General features: G+C 37.1%; 2 protein-coding genes across 3 annotated transcripts in view; one reads left to right on the plus strand and one right to left on the minus strand.

The window, feature by feature from the left end:
• LOC109002175 (calpain-type cysteine protease DEK1-like) overlaps positions 1 to 21230 on the minus strand; it is an 88960-nt gene that overhangs the window by 19846 nt on the left and 47884 nt on the right. The gene's annotated exons all lie outside the window — the stretch shown is intronic.
• LOC118348493 (nuclear exosome regulator NRDE2-like) lies at positions 8120 to 18999 on the plus strand. The gene is made up of 7 exons (XM_035690320.1): positions 8120 to 8332; positions 8989 to 9610; positions 9781 to 9946; positions 12956 to 13313; positions 16815 to 16925; positions 17721 to 18060; positions 18770 to 18999. Exons 1-7 carry the CDS (start codon positions 8120 to 8122, stop codon positions 18997 to 18999), a joined length of 2040 nt encoding a protein of 679 aa, XP_035546213.1.

Raw genomic sequence — 21230 nt, forward strand, 5'->3', positions numbered from 1 at the left:
TCCAAAATATTTGGGGGATGCTATTCTAACTGCTTGTTATCTTATTAATAGAATGTCTACCCGTGTGCTGAAGCATTTCACTCCTTTGGCATGCATAAAAAAACCCTTTCCTGATAATAGGATAATTTCTTATCTACCTCTAAAAGTATTTGGATGCACTATTTTTGTTCATATTCCAGCTCATCTTAGATCTAAACTTGATCCTAAGGCTGAAAAATGTGTGTTTCTTGGATATGCTCCCAATAAAAGAGGGTACAAATGTTTGAATCCAAAAACAAAAAAAATTCACATCAGTATGGATGTCGTTTTTGTTGAAAATCAGTCTTACTTTAACCAAACTTATCTTCAAGGGGAGAAAGAGAGTAGTGAAGATCAGTTTTGGCATACTTCTATACCAATGCCTAATGTTTTCCTTGACATTGACATCCCTCTACAAAACATTCAAGGAACTAAAATTTTAAATAGTGAAACAAAAGGAAATCCCAATTTGCCTGTACAAAGCACAAGGGAATCACAAACAGGGGGAGAATTGCTACAAAATAATCCCTTTTCTGAGCTTTATCTTTATACTAGAGGCAGGTATCATTCTAATACTAAGGATCATCCCAAAATTCCAGAGCAGAATCAATCATCACCTCCAAAAACTGGTCATTTGGAAATCCCAGGTAATCCTTCTACTACACTTCTAGTTGATCAATCTACTGACCTTGATGTACCTATAGCCATTAGGAAAGGAGTTAGAACCTGTACCACACACCTCATTGCCAAATATTTATCTTATCACATACTCTCTCATAATCATAAGATCTTTAAATCCAATATTTCTCACCTATTTGTTCCAAGGACCATTCAGGAAGCTATGGATCATCCGGATTGAAAGTTAGCAGTCCTTGAAGAGATTAATGCACTACGGAACAACGGTACTTAGGAAATTATTCATTTACCAAAGGAAAAGAAAACTGTAGGTTGCAAATGGGTGTTTACAGTTAATGCAAGGCTGATGGTAGTATAGAGAGATATAAGACGAGATTCGTTGCAAAAGGATTTACACAAACATACGAAATTGTCTATCAAGAAACTTTTGCTCCATTGGCCAAGATAAACTCAATCCGAGTGTCTCTCCTTAGCTGTACATTCTAACTGGACCTTACACCAGTTGGATGTAAAGAATGTTTTTTTAAATAGAGATCTAGAGGATGAAATGTTTATGGAATTACCACCAGGTTTTGAAGGTAATCTTGGCATAGATAAGGTGTGCAAATTGAAAAAAATCATTGTATGGGCTCAAGCATCTCCGAGAGCTTGGTTTGAATGCTTTGGGAAGGCTGTAAAGGGTCATGGTTACTGCCAAGGTCAAGCTGATCACACCATGTTCTATAAGCACTCAAGTGAATGGAAGGTTGCTATTCTAATTTTCTATGTTGACGATATTATTTTGATAGGTAACGACAACAAGGAACTTGAGAAATTAAAACAGATGCTTGCTAATGAATTTAAGATTAAAGATTTGGGTGACTTGAAGTATTTTCTCGGTATGGAATTTGCAAGGTCAAGAAAAAGTATTTTTGTTTCACAAAGAAAATATGTGCTTGACTTGCTTGGAGAAACAGGTTTACTAGGGTGTAAAGCAGGTGAGACACCTATAGAACCTAATCTTAAACTACAACCTACCAAGCCTAAAAAAGTAACCAATAGAGACCAGTACCAAAGATTGGTTGGAAGGCTACTTTACCTATCACATACACGTCTTGACATAGCCTTTGTTTAGTATGGTAAGCTAATTCATGCACTCACCAGGGCTTGACCACTTTAATGCAGTTCATAGAATCCTGAGATATTTAAAGGGAACTCCAAGAAATGGTCTATTGTTTGAAGACCATAAACATCTACAAGTTGAGGTATACACTGATGCAGATTGGGCTGGGAGTATAACCGATAGAAGATCAACTTCTAGTTATTGTGCCTTTATTGGTGGAAATTTGGTTACATGGCGCAGCAAAAAACAAAATGTGGTAGCTAGGAGCAGTGCAGAGGTAGAATTTAGAGCAGTTTCTCATGGAATTTGTGAAGAGTTGTGGATTAAAAAATTATTGGAAGAATTGAAAGTCACTAATCCACTACCTATGAAACTGTATTGCGATAACAAGTCTGCCATAGCCATTACTCACAATCTAGTGCTTCATGATAGAACAAATCATGTTGAGGTTGACAAGCATTTTATAAAGGAGAAGCTGGACAGTGGACTGATTTGTTTACCCTATATCTCTACTATTGAACAAGTAGCAGATATACTTACAAAAGGACTACCAAAGAAGCAATTTGAAAATTTGATCGGCAAGTTGGCTATGGAAGACATCTTCAAACCAGTTTGAGAGGGAGTGTTGGAAAGTTTCCAAATTTATCTAGTCAACTCTCCCTGGATTATAGGAGAAATTTCTCTGTAATTATGTAAATATTCTTAGGAGATATTCTTAGGAGATATTCTAGGAGATTTGTTAGCAATTGTCATTCTTTCCTTTTGTTATTCTTTCCTTTTAGCTTATCCTTGTAGTCTATAAGACATATGGATTGTACCTTATTTTAGTTAATAAGAAATACTATTCCAATTCTTCTCCACTTCTAGAAGAGCATTTGGAGGAGAAACGTACACCTCAAGATTGCTTTCTTTGGCTGGCTCACCTTCCATGGAAAAATATTGACTATTGATAAGCTGAGAAAGCGTGGTCTTTTTATAATCAATTGGTGTTTTATGTGTAAAAGAGACGGAGAATCAGTGCATCATCTTCTTCTTCACTCCAATGTGGTTAAGGCTTTATGGGATGATATCTTTACAAGGCTTGGTATCGCATGGGTAATGCCAAGGAGGGTAGTAAATTTATTGTCATGTTGGAGAGGTATTCGGGGCAATGGGAGGTCACTGTCTATGTTTAGTGCCTCTTATGGTGCACTTGGAACAAGAGGAATGGTCACTGTTTTGATAATAGGGAACGTTCAATGGGAGGGTTCAGGGACTATTTCTTTCCTTCATTGTTACTTTGGGCCTCGGCTATTGTATTGAATGGGACTAGTTTTAATGACTTTTATGTTGTTTTTCACAGCGCTTAACTTGTAATTAGGTTCATCTCCTGTATAATTCTTGTGCACTTGGGCCTTGCCTAATTATGTGGATCAATAAAATTCTTCTTACTTGTCAAAAAAATAAAAAATAACAACTTTCTATTGATTAGTTGTATGGTGGATATCTGAAGTAACAAACTTGAAAGAATCACGAGATCCTCCGTGATCACTGCAAATCTCTAATCATTGGTCACAGCAAAATGCAACCACTACATATGCCTTGGCTAAACGAGAGTGAACAAAAAAATCTTACACATTTACAACTACAAGTTTTATAGGTGCTTACAAGTACATGCACACACGCACACGAATGAATCAAATCTTCACTTATCTAGTCCACGTAAAGGATCTAAATTCCAATAGCAGTTTAACTCATATTGCTCCGAATGCAGAACTGATGGAAGAAGTTCACATCACTAGCAAGCTCAAGGACTTCTTGTCTATGGCCAGTTAAAGCTACAGCACAAAATTTTTTGTACATTCTAATTGCTAGATTTTTTTTTTTTTTTGATAAGTAAGGAATTTATTGATTGAAAGAAACTAGTCAACGCCCATGTACACAGGAAGTATACAAAATGGACTCCTAATCACATTCTAGAAAGCTTTTTTTTTATATAAGTAAGATATAAACTTTATTGATGTGAATGAAATAGGCATATACCTAGTACACCGGAAGTATACAGTTGAACACCTAGATACATTCTACGAGTGTTAAACTAAAGATAGGAATTCATGTATATCATCCCCATTTAATACAATAGCTGAAAACCAAAGCAATAAAGTGTGCATAAAATAATTCTTCAGCTCCAACATTGTTCGTTCCTTGTCTTCGAAGCAGCGCATATTCCGTTCCGTCCAAATACACCACATGATACACAACGGAATCATTCTCCAAACTGCTGCCACTTGATGACTGCCCTGCAATTTTCTCCAACAACCCATGAGCTCCACCACTCTCCTAGGCATTACCCAAGCCACCCCGACCCGTCGAAAAATCTCATCCCATAGCCCTCTTGCTACATCACAATGTAGTAAAAGATGATCTACCGATTCTCCATTCTTTCTACACATGTAGCACCAATCCAATACAACACATCCTCTTTTCCTCAAGTTATCCGTGGTTAAGATCTTCCCAAGGGCGGCATTCCAAACAAAGAAAGCAACTCTAGAAGGCACTCGAGACCTCCAAATGTTCCTCCATGGGAATGAGGTGTGATCCTGAGAAATCAGAAGTTTATAATACGCTTTTACTGAGAATTTCTTATGATCCTGGAGCCTCCATTTCAAGCTGTCTTGTTGTGCCATAGTAGACCCAAAAGAATGTAACAAGATGAAAAAATCTGAAACCATAGATAATTCCCAATCATGAATATCTCTATTAAACAGAATATTCCACTGATGCGAGCCATGTGCAAATAATCGCACACAGACACGTCCTTGTTAACTGCAATACGATATAAAGCTGGAAACACCCTTTCCAATGCGTGATCTCCACACCACACATCTCGCCAAAAACTGATTCGGTTACCCTCGCCTGCGACAAAACGGATATGATTTACGAAAATAATCCACCCCTTCCTTATAAACTTCCATAGCCCCACTCCATGCCCCCCTCTCACTTCTTTAGAACACCAACCACCCTAATCAACTCCATGTTTAGCATCTATTATTTCCCTCCACAAAGAACCCTCTTCCATATGATATCTCCAAAGCCATTTCCCCAACAACACTTTATTAAAAGTTCTCAAATTACACACACCCAACCCCCCATACTCAACTGGAGAACATACTGACTTCCAATTAACCAAATGAACTTTCTTCTCCTCCCCTAAGCCTCCCCATAAAAATGCCTTGAAGAGTTTCTCGATTCTATTCACCACCCCTACAGGCATAGGAAAAAGGGATAAAAAATAAGTGGGAAGATTTGTAAGGGTACTCTTGATAAGAGTGAGACGACCCCCTTTCGAAAGATACACCCTTTTCCATCCAGCCAACCTTTTTTCTATCTTTTCGACCACCCCATCCCACATAGCTCTACTCTTGAAAGTAGCACCTAGCGGAAGGCTCAGGTATTTCATTGGGAACGAGGACACCCTGCAACCCAAAAGACTAGCTAGATTGCGTATATTAGGGACCACCCCCACCGGTACCATCTCAGACATGTCAAGATTCACCTTGAGTCCTGATACTGCTTCAAAACAAAGTAATAATGCACGCAAAGTTTGGACCTGACTCCTATCCGCTTCACAAAACAACAGAGTGTCGTCTGCGAAAAGAAGATGTGAAATGATACAAGAGCTACCAGAGCCATTTCCCACCTGAAAACCAGATAAGAAACCCCCACTAACAGTAGCCTGCAACATCTTGCTCAGCGCCTCCATAACTATGACAAAAAGAAAGGGAGATAAAGGATCACCCTGTCGCAAACCCCTCGAACTATAAAAAAAACCTGCAGGAGTGCCATTAACTAACACTGAAAACCGGGCCGTTGAAATGCAAAAACGCATCCAGGAAATCCACCTATCTCCAAAGCCACACCTCTTCAATAAATACAAAAGGAAATCCCAGTTCACATGGTCATAAGCCTTCTCCATGTCTAGCTTGCAAAGAATACCTGGACTTCCCTCCCTCAACCTAGCATCCAAACACTCATTTGCAATGAGCACCGAATCATTTTAGACTTAGTGGATGTTTGGTAATGTTTTTCATTTATCGCATCGTATCTCTTTCCCAAACATCACTTAAACACAAACACTTTCAAACTAATTATTACAACCTTTTCAAATTAATCATTATCACTTTCCCAAACTTCCAAACAAAATACAAAAAACAATTTAACCTTTTCAAATCCTAAAACAAATATAATATTAAAAAATTATATTATAACAATATTTTAATTTTATAATATTTTTGTTCAACTTTTGCTCTCTCTTTTTTCAAAACCCCATAAAACATTATAACTCAAACCATTTTATTACTATTCACAAATCATTTTGGAATAATTGGTTCCTAACATGGTATCAGAGCCTTTTTTGACCTAGTTGTCTTTTATTAAAGTCTTGTGTCCCTCTTCTCTATGAGCATGTAAGGGCCCACACATTGATTAGGTTCAATCTTCATTTACGATCATTAGTTGGCCTGTACATGAACTAAAACGTTGTTGTAAGCTTAATATTCTTTATTGGCCCCATTTTCAAAAGCTAGCTACAATGCATCTTTACAATTTTTTTTGCATTTGGATATCAGAAAGTTATCTAAATTTGCAGGTACCAAATAATTTATAAATAAGTTATCCAGGTCTGCATGATCCATTCCCTGGTATGAGTTTGGTGCCAGAAAACTCATCTAAATCTGTCATGCCGAACCTAGGTGTGATTGCCGATGAAATAATCTTCTTTGGCTTACGCTCGAATTTTCTTCTGCCTGAGCAATTTTTTTTTTCAACTTTGTATCAAACAACCTGTTGGAATAAATTTCCTGCAACCTTTATTTCAGATTTGAGTTGCTCAAATGTCATCAAGATCCCATACTTTTTTATACTGTTCCATTCTTCTGCCCGAGCATTTTTTTTCAACTATGTATCAAACAATCTGTTGCTATAAATTTCCGCAACTTTGATTTCAGATTTTAGTTGCTCAAACATCTTCAAGATCCCATACTTTCTATATATCAAATACCAACCAAGGACCCATCAAGAAAGTTGACTATAATACTGAATTTCTAAGGATTCTGCTTCACAACTTCATAACTATTAGGTGCACCGATACATTGGTAATGAAATAACTTAAAACAGACTTTCATGCGATGCTTGATAAACAGCTTCCTATATGTTTGTGTATTGAAAGACTTTTTTTTATAGGTAATCAAGAAGTTTTATTCATAGAAATTGGCAAACCCAAGTACACAGGGAGTACACATGAGAAGCACCTAGTTAGAGTTTACAATCGAAATGAGAAAATTATGGACATTTAGCCCATTACAAACAATGGCCCCCACCCATAAGAAAAATGATTTAAAAAATAAAACTTTAAGCTCATCCATTGTTCTCTCGAGATCTTCGTAGCTTCTATCATTTCTTTCCCTCCAAATACACCAACACATACATAGAGGAACCATTCTCCAGATGGCTGGCACTTGTGAGTTACCTTGAAGGCCTCTCTAGCTTGCAAGGAAGTCCACCATTCTAAGAATGCGTTTGGATGTTAAACTGAGTTGAGTTGAGATGATAAAATATTGTTAGAATATTATTTATTATTATTATTATTATTTTTTTAGAATTTGAAAAAGTTGAATTGTTTATTATATTTTGTATTGGGATTTGAAAAAGTTGTAATAATGAGTTGAGATGAGTTTGCTTTCCAAACGAAGCCTAAGGGTAGGTTTGGGGGGTGAGATGAGAATTTTGTGTTTTATTTTGAAGTTTAAAATATTAAGTTTTAATATTATTATTGTTTTGGGATTTGAAAAATGTGTATTGAGATTTGAAAAAGTTGAATTGTTTATTATATTTTGTATGAGGATTTGAAAAAGGTGTAATGATGAGATGAGATGAGATGAGAATTTTATGTTTTGTTTTATGCCCCAAACCAGCCCTAAGAGTCATGACCCATGACAATCCAATTCTGCGAAAAAATCATCCCACATGGTCTTGGTCACCTTGCATTGTAAAAGCAAATGATCTACTGATTCACCATTCTTCTTATACATACAACACTAGTCCAACACCATTACCCGGCGTTTTCTTAAATTATTTGTGGTGAGGATCTTGTCCATACGAAAAAAAACTGCTTTTGAAGGAGCTTTCATTTGCCATATACTCTTCCATGGGAACATGGTCATTCTAGGGCTCATTAGAATGTGGTAGAACGATTTGACAGTGAATCTACCTTTCTTGGAGTGGCTCCAATTCATCTTATTGATGGTACCCTTAGTCATGCTTACAGAATACGATGCAGCATAGAACTCTATGATAGTCTCCAACTCCCAATATTGGGCTGCCATAATGAAATCAATATTCCATTATGGGAAGCCACTGGAAAAAGATCAAGAGATCGGCTATCGCTACATCATTTCTTCGTGCGAGCTCAAGAATGGCAGGGAAGGTGTCTTGGAGGCTTCGTTTACCACACTGTTTGTCATACCAAAATCTGACACGAGAGCTGTTGTCCACCACAATATGTTCATGTCTTCGGAAGATCTCCCAATGTCTCCTAATGTATTTCTACAAACCCATCTCATATGAGCCGCGTACCTCATTCAAGCAACATTCTCCCCAAGCCTCCCCAAACTGTGAATCTATAACAGACTTCCATAATGCCCCCCTTTTGTGTTGGTACCTGCACACCCATTTACCCAACAAGGTTTGATTGAATTTCATCAAGTTGTAAATCCCCAATCTACCCCCAGAAATTGGAGTACAGACAGTTAACCAATTAACCAGATGAAATTTGAACTCTTCCCCCAATCCACTCCACAAGAAGTCTTGTTATAGCTTCTCAATACGGATAGCAACCTTTGTTAGGAGCGGAAGCAAGGACAAAAAATAAGTGGGTAGGTTAGAAAGAGTACTTTTAATCATAGTGAGCTTACCACCTTTCGAGAAATACAACCTCTTCCAAGAAGCCAATTTGCGCTCCACCTTTTATTTTACCAATCATTTAATAAAAATTTACCTTCTTCAAGTTATAGAGGCATGTAGATTGTTTTCTCAACATGCAGGAGGTTTTGAATTAGATTTCTTGAGACTTTGAAGTATCATTGTTTTTCTTCTCTTTATTTTCATGTCATCGGTTTTAACTTCCTAGGGGCATATTTGGGTCTCCTAATATCTTCTTTTTTTTTTTTTTTTCATGTGTTCTCTTTTTATTGCAGGTTCACCAATCTGCAGAGAAGCTTTCTCCAGATGCTGCAACCGTTCAGATAGAACTTGGTCTTGTTGATATATTCCTCAGTCTTTGCAGGTTTGAGTGGCAGGCTGGCTACCTGGAGTTGTCTACTGCTTTATTTCAGGCTGAAATCGAGTTTAGTTTGTTTTCTCCTTCTTTACTCCTGACTGAGCAGAGTAAAAGGAGACTGTTTGAGCACTTTTGGAATAGTGATGGTGCCAGAGTTGGAGAAGATGGGGCCCTTGGTTGGTCAACATGGTTAGAAAAAGAGGAGGAGAATAGGCAAAAAATTGTCAAAGAGGTCTCATCTGATGATGAAAAAGGTGGTTGGACAGGTTGGTTGGAGCCTCTATCCAAAGATAAGGATAGTTCTGTAAATTTAGGAGATGCAGCCAATAATGGCTTGGCTGATGAGGAGCTTCAAGAGGAATTTGAGAATGAAGATATCGAGCAGGAGGATGAAACTGAAGCTTTGCTCAAGAAACTAGGCATTGATGTTGAAGCTGAGGCTAGTTGTGAGGTTAAAGACACTTCAACTTGGACTAGATGGTCAGAAGAAGAGTCATCAAGGGACTGTGATCAATGGATGCCTGTTCGTGGGAAATCTGGTCTCTCTCTCTCTCTCTCTCTCACACACACACACACACACACGCACACGCACACACACACACCCCCTTTCTATGTGTGTTTAGTGTTCTGCGAGACTGACCGCAACAGAGCTTCACTAAGATTATTATGCCTCATTTTGAAATTGAATTTGACCATGAAACATCTGCAGGCTATCATAGTGATGGGACACCTGATAGAGAAGTAGATGAGCAACTTTTGAGAGTTATATTGTATGAAGATGTCAGTGAGTACTTGTTTTCATTAAGCTCAGGAGAGGCTCGCTTATCTCTAGTATACCAATTCATTGATTTCTTTGGTGGGAAGATATCTCAATAGTAAGTTCTTTATGTATACCAGACCTATTTTCTTCATCTATTTTTGTTCCTATTCAGGCTTGATTTGTATTTGTTTATTTCCTTGCCATTATTGTTTTTATGTTCTCCCCAGAAAAAAAAATTATTTTTGCATATGAATTTAGTAACTTATATTCTTTCTTGTCCCAGTTCTTAGAACTTTTCTAGCTAATATGTTAGACTAGAATACATGCTTCTGTTATGGGCCAAAATTTTCCACAAGGGCTCCCTAGTTTTGGTAAACAGCTAGAACAACAAACACTTGGCATAATTAAATGGTTTAAATGGGTTTATCAGGTTTGATTGTTACATTATTTTGCTGTTTGAAAGTTGGATTTGCCGTAAAAGTTTTAAATTATTAGCAAGGTAAAAGAGAAGAAGGTTTAAATTCATTCAAATTCATTTCAAGGGTGATACAAAGGAAGGAGATAAGAAAAAGAATACAGGTAGAACATTTCAAATTCATTCCTTATATCAAGGAAGGAGAAATTTGTATATCCGTGCCCGAAGGCAAGAAATGAAATTAGGGTTAGGGAAAAGATTGGGAATCTAATACCATGTGGCAATCATATCATAAATGCAAAGAGCATATGAAAAGGTCAAGAGAGTCTGAATTTGTTAATTTGCCTTTTGTATATTGCCTTCGTCTCATATTGTTTGTCCATTATTCTATTTTGGGACACTTAAAAACAATTATCCTATTTTGGGATTTTGTAAGATAAGGTCCACTTTATAACATCAATGGATCAATTTTAATAACTTTTCTAACTAGTTTGAAAAGTCTAAACTCCTTTTTTATTTGACTTTAAACTAATACAGGTGCTTTTGGAATGTGCTAACTTTTTTTTTAAGACAACACATTAAATGATGTCCTCTTAAAAAGTTGCATGTTTTGTACTTGTAAAAAAAAAAGAAGTTGCATGTTTTAAGGTGGATAAGCAATATGAGACAAATTATTTTACTTTATGGCATACAACGTCCTTTATTGACATTTAATAACTCTCTGATCCATAATTAAAATTTCTTCTAAGAATGAGTTGTAGACCTTCATCAGATATCAATTATTAATTAAGTCTTAATTCTTGTGACTGCATTGCCATGGACAAATGATCTAGATTGGCTATTATTGGAAGAAATATGTTGTGAAATAACCCTCCAAAATCTTGGAAACTCTCGGTGAAATTTAGAAAGCAAGCAGTCACAAGTTCTACTTCTCAAAAGTGGACAAGATAATCAGTTTGGCATGTTGAGCTAATCCTTTTGTTTTGTTTGTCTTTTTGGGGGTGGAGTTGGAAAACTTTTGTCAGGAGTCTTGATAAACATTGTATTCACTTAGGTGGTGTGGTTGGCACATTGATAGATTGTGGGTGATATTGACAGAGACTCTATAGTGACATTCCTGCTGGTTGCTATATGTCTTCGATAGGTTGATTAGAAAATGAAGAAGAGAGGAGTAGACAGATGGTTTTAATTATATTTTGCGGTGCCTGATCTATTTGTAAGCTATGATAACAGGCACCATGAAGATGGAATTTAGACACATCTTATTGAAATTCTGAAAAGGACACATCTAAATACAACACACTTGTCTTGCACACACTACAGTTATGTTTATATTTGACTAGTGCTTGCTTTGTGTGAAACTACACAAATGGTAGACAATTAATTAACTTTCAAATTGCATGTCACCCTTATTAACATGCACTTTTATAATTGTTGGACTAGTCTGTTTGTGTTCAAATGTTTGTCACACCAATTTCTATTTTTTCTTTTGATAAATTGCACTCCAATTTCTAATAGATGTGTCTAGGATATTATAGTTTTTTAATCCTTTTTTTTGTCACTTAATCCATTTCCTGGTAAGCTTGACATTAGACCAACAGGGAGTATTTAGCAGAATTTAAGGGAAATGATTTGCGTTCTGTAGTTTGATTGAGAGCTAGAAATTATTTTCTAGTGTTTGGTTGCATCAAAAGCCATAGGCAGTAGTGGTTGTGGTGGGAAAAGAAGTAGAGTGAAGGGAGGAGGTGAATGAGTCATGGCGGTGGCAGGGAAGTCGGGGATGGGGAGAGAGGTGGTGGTGGCAACAGTGTGCCGGAGGTTGGTGGAGGGGGGTATAGGCTTGGTGCTGAAATTAAAATGTAACCTGTTTTCTGCCTCTTTAGGTATGATTTTCTGTTGAGTATGAGAAGTTTTTCCTTGGATTAGCAATTTCACTTGCACTAGTAGCAGGAAACTACATAAACCATTATCCTGAAAATGTTTAAGGTCAAAACAAACAAAGCCTTACCAGTATTGCTAATACCCTCCAGAACCACTCAATAATAGAACTTTTTTTTTTTTGATAAGTAATAATCTTTATTGATGTGAATGAAATTAGGCAACGCCCAAGTACACAGGAAATATACTAAGAGAGGCACCTAATTACATTCTAGTAGACTAGAAAGAAGATAGAACTTATAGAAGTCCATCTGATGAGCTGTTTCAGATGTGAACTGTACTGTGTTTACAAGAAAATATTCTAGTTGTCTATGAAAACCTCAGTCCTCTAGAACAGCCATTCACTAGGTACCCCCAATTTCATTCATATCATTTCATATTTCAGCCCATTTGCTCATGATTTTGGCGATTCACATCTGTAACAAAAGCAACAATTGACTCTAAAAATAAGAAGAAAAGGCTCTATGGTCTTAGATAAGTCATATGCTGTCTTGAATGATTCCTGTTCTCCTATAAAGTGGCAAACAAAAGTGTTTCGCATGTCACCTTCTCCATGCATAAGAATCAGATGGAGGCTGGGATCGTGAGTTGAAACACCACTAACTGTCTGTAAATTACTAATAAAAAAGGAAATTAGAATTAAATTGAGGACTTCCTAGGTTTCTGTGTTCTTATGCATGCAACTGAAAAGAAGTCAGTATTCTGTTTCCTATATGCTCTTTATCTTTAGATTAACAAATTAGTGACATTCAATTTTCGTTCCCCTGCCAGCATTTGCACAAACAGTTCTAGTTGGACTGACAAAATCCTCAGCTTAGAGGCATTGCCAAATTCGATGTTACAGCCTTTGAGATGGGTTCAGGATGCTTTAACCAAAACAGAGAGCGGTTTGAATAGTTTCAGTTTGGAAGTGCTTTTGGGCAGCTCCAATGAGATCCCTAGGACCGACAAGATGAAATTTCTTCGCAATGCTACTTTACTTTGTTTAAATGTTTTTCCACGTAATTACATCCTGGAAGAAGCTGCATTAGTTGCTGAAGAGCTATCTGTTACAAAAATGAATTCTTGTAGCAGTTCAGATACCCCGTGTCGAACCCTGGCGAAGGGTCTGTTAAAAAGTGATCGACAGGTATTCATCATTATATTCCATCCATCTGCAAAAAGAAAAAAAGTAAATAAAAAACAAAAAATTCAGTTTCTTTTCAGTTTTGACACCCACTATGCTATTATTTCACTGGGATTGCTTTAAAACTCGTAGAAATACCAAAGTACTGAAGGGTTGAAGTACTTTGGTCTGTTTGGTGAGATTTCTGTAGGTATCAATCGCAATAACTGTTTTCTGAAGAAAGGGGTTTGAAGTTTTGTGTCATTGTAAAACTGAGACCTTTATGAAATTTGATTATTTTCTCTTACTAGTAAGAAAAATAGACCCAATAGTGATAGGAATGCAAATCTAATTCTTTGCTTTGCAAATATCTCTCATTTGCTTCGTATCTTTGTAGTCTGTCTTGATTTATTATGGATTTGCCTAGAATATTGATATATAAGTCCAACAGGTGAGCCTCTATACTTAGTTTATGTTTGTAGTCTTGTGCGATATCTTTTTATGTGGTCATCACATATCTTATTGATGTGGTCATCACTCAAATTGCTTTTTAGTTGGCTAGAGTGGTCTCAAAGTGTAATTTTTTTTTTTATCTGTGGTAATATTAATGTATTTTCTATAGTACTTGGCAGCTTTTATCCAAAATGATTGGTTATCTATTGCATGCTTGCTTATTTGATCATGGTTGTACTAAATCCATCAGGAATCAGCGTAAACTTGATTTTCTATTGGATTTATGACTTCCTGTGCAAGTTAGCTTTTGTTTATTGCTAAATACAAAAATTTGAACAGAAGGCATATTAAGCATTCATGAACCAAACAACCTTTCAACTAAAAAAAGAAGTTACTTTCCTAAAATTTACCCTTTTTGATGTCCTTGGAGCTAAGATTAATGTGAATGAAGTGGAAGGCACACTTCGTTCAGTATTTAAATGATCTCTCTTAATATTTCGTGAAGTTGTAGCATCAGGGACTCAGAATAAGAACCTAGTTTTTTTTTTTTTTTTAAATTTTTTTATGATCCAAATAATTCTCATCCCACCCTAGTGTTGTGGTCTAAGCATTGCAATATCAGAGGCATGATTTAATTTGGGTGCTATAATTTCATATGGAAGTGATAGATATGAAATATGGAAGTATGTGGGGAGGTTGGTGTTCTAAAGAATCTAGTGGAGCTTACGGGGTGAGTTTATGGAAATTTATTAGAAAAGGATGGGATTCCTTCTCCAATAATTTCAGATTGAAGGTGGGAGATGGAAAGAGGATACTCTTTTGGCATGATCTATGGTGTGGGGGATACTGCTCTCAAGCTGGAATTTCCTGCCCTTTTCAGAATTGCAAGGGATCAAAATGCAGCTGTTTGTGATTTTTTTTCTGCAGCAGTAATAATAAGGTTGAATGGAATGTTATTTTTAAAAGGGATGTTAATGATTGGGAAGTGTATGAAGTTAAGGCATTGCCGGTTAAACTTTACAGCTCAAAGTTCGTGCTTGAAAGAGAGGATAGCATGGTGTGGATTCCTGCTGGAAATGCTAACTTTTCAGTTTCATCTTATTACAGAATTTTGTCAAGCCATAGTAGTTGTGTATTCCCTTGGAAAAGTATTTGGTTAATAAAAGTTCATACCAAGGTTGCTTTTTTCTGTTGGGTGGCTTCTTTGGGCAAAGTTTTGACAATTGATAATCTTAGGAGAGGATTGTTTATTGCTGATTGGTGTGTGTTATGTGCAAAAGGGATGGAGAATCAGTAAATCATCTTTTTCTTCACTGTGAAGTGACAAGATTCTTGTTGAATGAGGCTTTGAGCTGGACAGGTTTACATTGGGTAATGCCTAGAGAAGTGGTGGATTTATAGGTAGGGTGGAAGGGTTTGAAGGGCTGTAAGAAGGCGGCGAGTGTTTGGAAGATGATTCCTCCTTGTCTTATGTGGTGCATATGGCTTGAAAGAAATGGGAGATGCTTCGAAGATAAAGAACGTTCTTTGGGAGATCTTAGGGATTTTTTCTTGAGTACTTTGGGTTTTTGGGCTAAAGCTTACGTAATGGTGGATAATTTTCTGAATCTGTTTTAGTTTTCTGGTGTTAGTTTTCTTTTTGTTTCTGGAAGTTGTAGGTATTTTTTTTGTATACCTAGACAAGTTAGAGGGGCTTATGGAGTGGGGCTATGGAAGCATATAAAAAGAGGGTGGGAGGTCTTCCATCATCATACTAGGTTCCAGTTGGGTACAAGTTCTAGGATTAGATTTTGGAAGGATGTTTGGTGTGGTAACAGTGCTCTACAAGATTTGTTTCCTTTACTTTTCCAGATTACAAGTGCCAAAGATGCCACAGTGGCTGAGGTCATGGGAATCTCGGGAGGGCGTATTCACTGGAATATCAATTTCTACCGGGCGGCACAGGATTGGGAGATGGGGAGTTTTGTAGATTTTTATAGTCTCTTATATTCCTTTCATCCGAACATCCAGCATGAAGATGGTTTGTGGTGGATTCTTGCAGGGAGAGGGGTGTTCACTGTTTGTTCCTTTTATAAGGTCCTCACACAAGAACTTGATACACAGTTTCCTTGGAGAAGGCTTTGGCGGGACAAGGCACCCCCCATAGCTTAATTTTTTGTGTGGACAGCCTCCTTAGGCAATATTCTTACCACGGATAATCTGAGAAAGAGGAGGGTAATCATTGCAGATTAGTGTTGCATGTGTAAAAGAGGGGGTGAGTCGGTGAATCATCTTCTTTTACATTGTAAGGTAGCTAGGACTCTTTGGAATGAGGTTTTCAAAAGAACGGACTTAGTGTGGGCTATGCCGGAGACCGTGGTGGAAACATAGGCGTGTTGGACTTCTATTCGAGGCATGCAACAGATCAAAGCAGTTTGGAAGATGATCCATATCTGTATTATGTGGTGCTTGTGGCAAGAGCGCAATGAGCGGACGTTTGAGGACAAAGAGAGATCGATGGCGGAGCTAAAAGTTTTCTTTTTTAGAACTCTTTGTACTTGGGCCATTGCTGTGGACTTTAATGGCATGGACCTTCATGATTTCTTAGTTTCTAATGCGCCTACTTAGATAGGGCATATGACTTTTGTAATTGGCAGTTTTTGCCCATTCTTTGATCAATAATACTTGTTTACGCATAAATTTTTTTTTTCCTTTGTATACGTCCTGTGTACTTGAGCTTATGCCTCTTTCTTTGAATAAAAATTATTACTTATAATAAAAAAAAAAATTCATATCCTAATTTATGTACAAGACAGATTATATAAGTTTGGATCATAGAGTGGGATGGCTGCATACAATTATCCTTTTTTCTGTTTGTATTTTGTTAAAAATTCAAACTGAGGTGGCTATGTCTAATTGAAACTGATTGCTGTATGATGCTCTTTCAGTTTCAGTATGATTCTCTAAAGAGAGAATCATGTTGCTCTTTAATGCCACGTGGAATTTGGTTTTACTTGGTCTGCTTGAGTATTTTGGTTATCTGTGAGTGACAATATTTATTAATTTGTCAATTTTTGGTCTTTGTTGGGTTAGGATGTATTGCTATGTGGAGTTTATGCACGAAGAGAGGCTGTTTATGGGAATATTGATCATGCGAGAAGAGTGTTTGACATGGCACTGTCATTAATTGAAGGGCTTCCAGTGGTATGGTCTCTTTGTGGCAGAAAGCAAATTCTAGTCTACTGTGCTACTCCAAAAGCTGAATTTTTGTTTTGCCAAAAAATGATTTTTCTTTTTTGGGTTTGTAGAATAATTAGATTATTTTTCTGATCTTTGTAGCATGCATTTATCGATAGTAAACTAAGTCTGGTTTTGGACAGGTTGTACTTGCCAGTCTTGCCTACTAGTTTTCCCACTAGGCTACATACATCATGGAACACAACTTTTATCCTTATGTTTTTTCTAGGTTCCTACTAATTTGCATGTCAGTATTCTGAGTAAATAGAGTTGATGATTATATCAGACTGAAGCCTATTGTTTATATGCATTTGGCTGATAATTTGCCATGCGCCTACAAGATAGCATGTTGTGCTAGGCCAAAAATTGTGCACAATGCTGCCAATGAGACTTGAAGTAACTAATATGTTATCTAAGGGGGAGACCATGTTGGTTAATGGTCTGTTTCTAAAACATCTCTGCCCTATTTGGTGCTTTGGTATATTTTTTCTGCCCTTAACCAAGTGTATTCATAATTATGACTCAAATATTGCTTTTTCATTTTGTTTCTATCTGGATATTCTTTTCATTTTATGATGTCACATTAAGATAGTGCAAGTCGTTCATTGCAAAATTGGAAATTACACATTAAAGTTGATATCCGAATTTCTTTCATGGATTTTCATTTTGTAAGTTATTTTATTCGTAAGTTATGACTCAGTTTTTGGTGTGTAAGCTATCAGGATAAGATATTGTATTAACTTTATTTATTTAATGGAACAGGAACTACGGTCTAGTGCTCCTCTTCTTTATCTTTGGTATGCTGAGGCAGAGCTTGCCAATAGTGGTGACTCATCATTTCGTGCGCTGCACATTTTGTCTTGCTTAGGAAGTGGTGCAACATACAGTCCCTTTAAAGGACAACCATCAAGTTTGCAACTTCTGAAAGCACGCCAAGGGTTTAAAGATAAAATAAGAATGATAAGATCTGCTTGGGCACGTGGTCTTGTAGATGATCCGTCCATTGCTCTCATATGTTCAGCAGCTTCATTTGAGGAGTTGACCTCTGGATGGGCTGTTGGTATTGAAGTGTTAGACCAAGCTTTTGCAATCGTGCTTCCAGGTTATTTTTGTTTGCCTTGCACTTTATTGCCTCCTTTTCAATCTCTATCATTTTCTCTCATAGTTAAATATATATGTTTTTCTCTGGTGAGAGTCAGTTTCTTGTTCCTCATCATAGTTCCGGCTTCATGTTTAGCAATTAATGCTTTGACACCTCATATTTTGTGGTTAAAAACTTCCCCTCAGGATTTGGCTCCAAGTGATTATTGGTAGGACTTGAAGGAATTTTTTTTTTTTTTGGCTTAAAATCAAGTGAATGAAAAAGAGGTAATGAGGAAAAGAGAAGGTTTGATTTTTGTTTCAATGATTCAAATGGAAAGAAACTCCTTTTGGGTTGGAGTACGAGGCATGGACAAATACAGCAAATCTTAGTAAGTAGGACTGTGGACATATAGCAAATGCAAAATGAAATAATGCAAAAGTTTTTGTTCTTTTCGTACTATAAGTTTGAAATATGCATGATTAAAACATTGACTTGCACTACTACAGAGCACAAGTAATAATTAGTCTTATGTTTAGTTTTATTACAACTTTTCTCACAAGTAAAATGAGATTGATTTTGCTGAACGTTTGGTGTCGTATTTAATTGACTGTCATCATCACTGGTGGAATTAAATTTATTCATATAACGGATCTAGACATTTTGTCCCACTATGATTCAATTTATCAAGTTATACTTGTTGCTTTGTCACGAATATTGCAAATTACAGAAAGAAGAAGCCACAGTTATCAGCTTGAATATTTGTTCAACTTTTATGTGAGGATGCTTCAGAGACATCAAGAGCAATCAAGCTTATCAAAAGTCTGGGAGTCGATCTCTCGGGGGCTGCAAATATATCCTTTCAGCCCAGAACTTTTTGGAGCTTTGGTGGAGATTGGCCTTATTTACACAACATCCAATAAGCTACGGTTGATGTTTGACAACTTCTGTCACAAGTAAGGACTTTCATCCATATGTCTCTATGATTGTTAAGTCATTCTTTAAAATTCACAATTAATGCTATATGTTAGAAAATTTTATGAAAATACATTTATGTAAAGATTTTAGAGCTCTAAGCCTCCCAACTCCTTAGCTTGATTTTTTTTTTTTTTGATCAGTAAAAGATAGATATTATATATATGAATGAAATAAGTATAGCCCTACACAAGAAGTATACAAAAGTGCTCCTAAATACATTCTAAAACCGATAAATTAAAGACAAGAAATCCTGAACATTGTCCCCATGCAATACAATAGTGGAAAACCAACACATTGGAGTGTGGAAAAAAAATTCTTCAACTCGGTCATTGTGCATTCCTTATTTTCGAAGCAATGCGCATTCCTTATCTTCAAAGCAATGCGCATTCCTTTCTGTCTAAATACACCACATTATGTACAACGAAATCATCTTCCACCCTGCTGCCACTTGGTGACAGTCTTGCATCTTTGTCCAACAACCTAACAAATCCACCACCCTCATAGGCATAGCCCAAGCAACATCAACCCTTTGAAAGATCTCATCCCATAATGCCCTTGTTACATCACAGTGTAACAAGAGATGGTCCACAGATTCTCCATTCTTCTTACACATGTAGCACCAATCCAACACTACACAACCTCTCTTCCTCAAATTGTCTGTGGTCAATATCTTCCTAAGAGTAGCATTCCAAATAAGAAAAGTTACTTTAGAAGGCACACGAGACTCTTCAAATATTCTTCCATGGGAAGGGAGTATTGTCCAGATGTGTTGTCAAGATGCTATAATACGCCTTAACTGTACATATATTGTGATTATTAGACTTCCACTTCAACCTATCTTGCTATGCCATATGAGTCTCCGTGGAATATAATAAGCTGAAAAAAAACTGAAATACTAGGTAATTCCCAATCATGGAAATTCCTATTAAAAAGAAAATTCCACTAGTGCGTACCATGAGAAAATAACCGCACGTCTGCCACTGAGGCCTCCCTATTAGCTGCAATACAGTATAGAGCCGGAAAAATCCTTTCCAATGCCTGATCTCCACACCATACGTCTCGCTAAAATCTGATTTGATTGTCCTCACCAACTACAAAACGAATTTGATTTGCAAAGCATGACCACCCCTTCCTTATATACTTTCATAATCCCACACCGTACCCCCTTCTCACTTCATTAGAGCACCAACCACCCAACCCAATACCATATCTAGCGTCAATAATATACTTCCACAATGATCCCCCCTTCATATGATATCTCCAAAACCATTTTCCTAGTAAAGTTTTATTAAAAGTTCTCAAATTATACGCACCCAACCCCCCATTCACAACTGAGCCACATATAGTCTTCCAACTCACCAAATGAAATTTTTTCTCCTCCCCCATGCCTCCCCATAAGAACGCCTTAAAGAGTTTCTCCATTCTGTTTACCACCCCTATAGGCATAGGAAACAAAGATACAAAAATAAGTGGAGAGGTTAGTGAGAATACTCTTGATAAGAGTGAGGTGGCCCTCTTTTGATAAATACACCCATTTCCAGCTAGCAAACTTATTCTCTATCTTCTCCACCACCCCATCTCATATAGCTCTATTCTTGAAAGTTGCTCCCAACGGAAGGCCCAGATATTTCATTGGGAAAAAAGACACCTTACAATCCAGGAGGCTTGCTAAACTGTAAATATTAGAGACTGCACCCACATGAATCATCTTAGACTTGCCTAGATTCACCATTAACCCTGACACTGCTTCAAAGCAGAGTAACAGTGCTCGTTGAGTTTGGATGACTTCTATTTGCTTCGCAAAAAACTAACGTATCATCGGCAAAAAGAAGGTATGAGATGATAGTAGGGCCACCAGAACCATTACCCACCTAAAAGCCAGATAAAAACCCTCCCCCAACAGCAGCCTGCACCATCCTAGTTAAAGCCTCTATAACTATAACAAAAAGAAGAGAGAGAGGATCTCCCTGCCACAGACCCTGCAAACTATCGAAAAAACCAGCCGGTGTGCAGTTAACCAGAACTGAGAACCGGACGGTTGAAATACAATGACGCATCCATGAAATCCACCTATCCCCAAAACCACATCTCTCAAGCGAGTATAAGAGAAATTCTCAGTTCACGTGATCATATGCTTTCTCCATATCAAGCTTGCACAGAACACCTGAACCTCCCTCCCGTAATCTGTGGTCCAAACACTCATTTGCAATGAG

The sequence above is a fragment of the Juglans regia genome, chromosome 5 (genome assembly GCF_001411555.2).
Source record: "Juglans regia cultivar Chandler chromosome 5, Walnut 2.0, whole genome shotgun sequence".
NCBI lineage: Eukaryota > Viridiplantae > Streptophyta > Magnoliopsida > Fagales > Juglandaceae > Juglans > Juglans regia.

Coding starts and splice junctions, on each gene's coding strand:
- LOC118348493 (XM_035690320.1), top strand. CDS start 8,120: ATGAAATCAATATTCCATTATGGGAAGCCACTGGAAAAAGATCAAGAG. Junction 16,926..17,720: donor TAATTGAAGGGCTTCCAGTG/GTATGGTCTCTT, acceptor TTAATGGAACAG/GAACTACGGTCTAGTGCTCC. Junction 18,061..18,769: donor TTTTGCAATCGTGCTTCCAG/GTTATTTTTGTT, acceptor TGCAAATTACAG/AAAGAAGAAGCCACAGTTAT.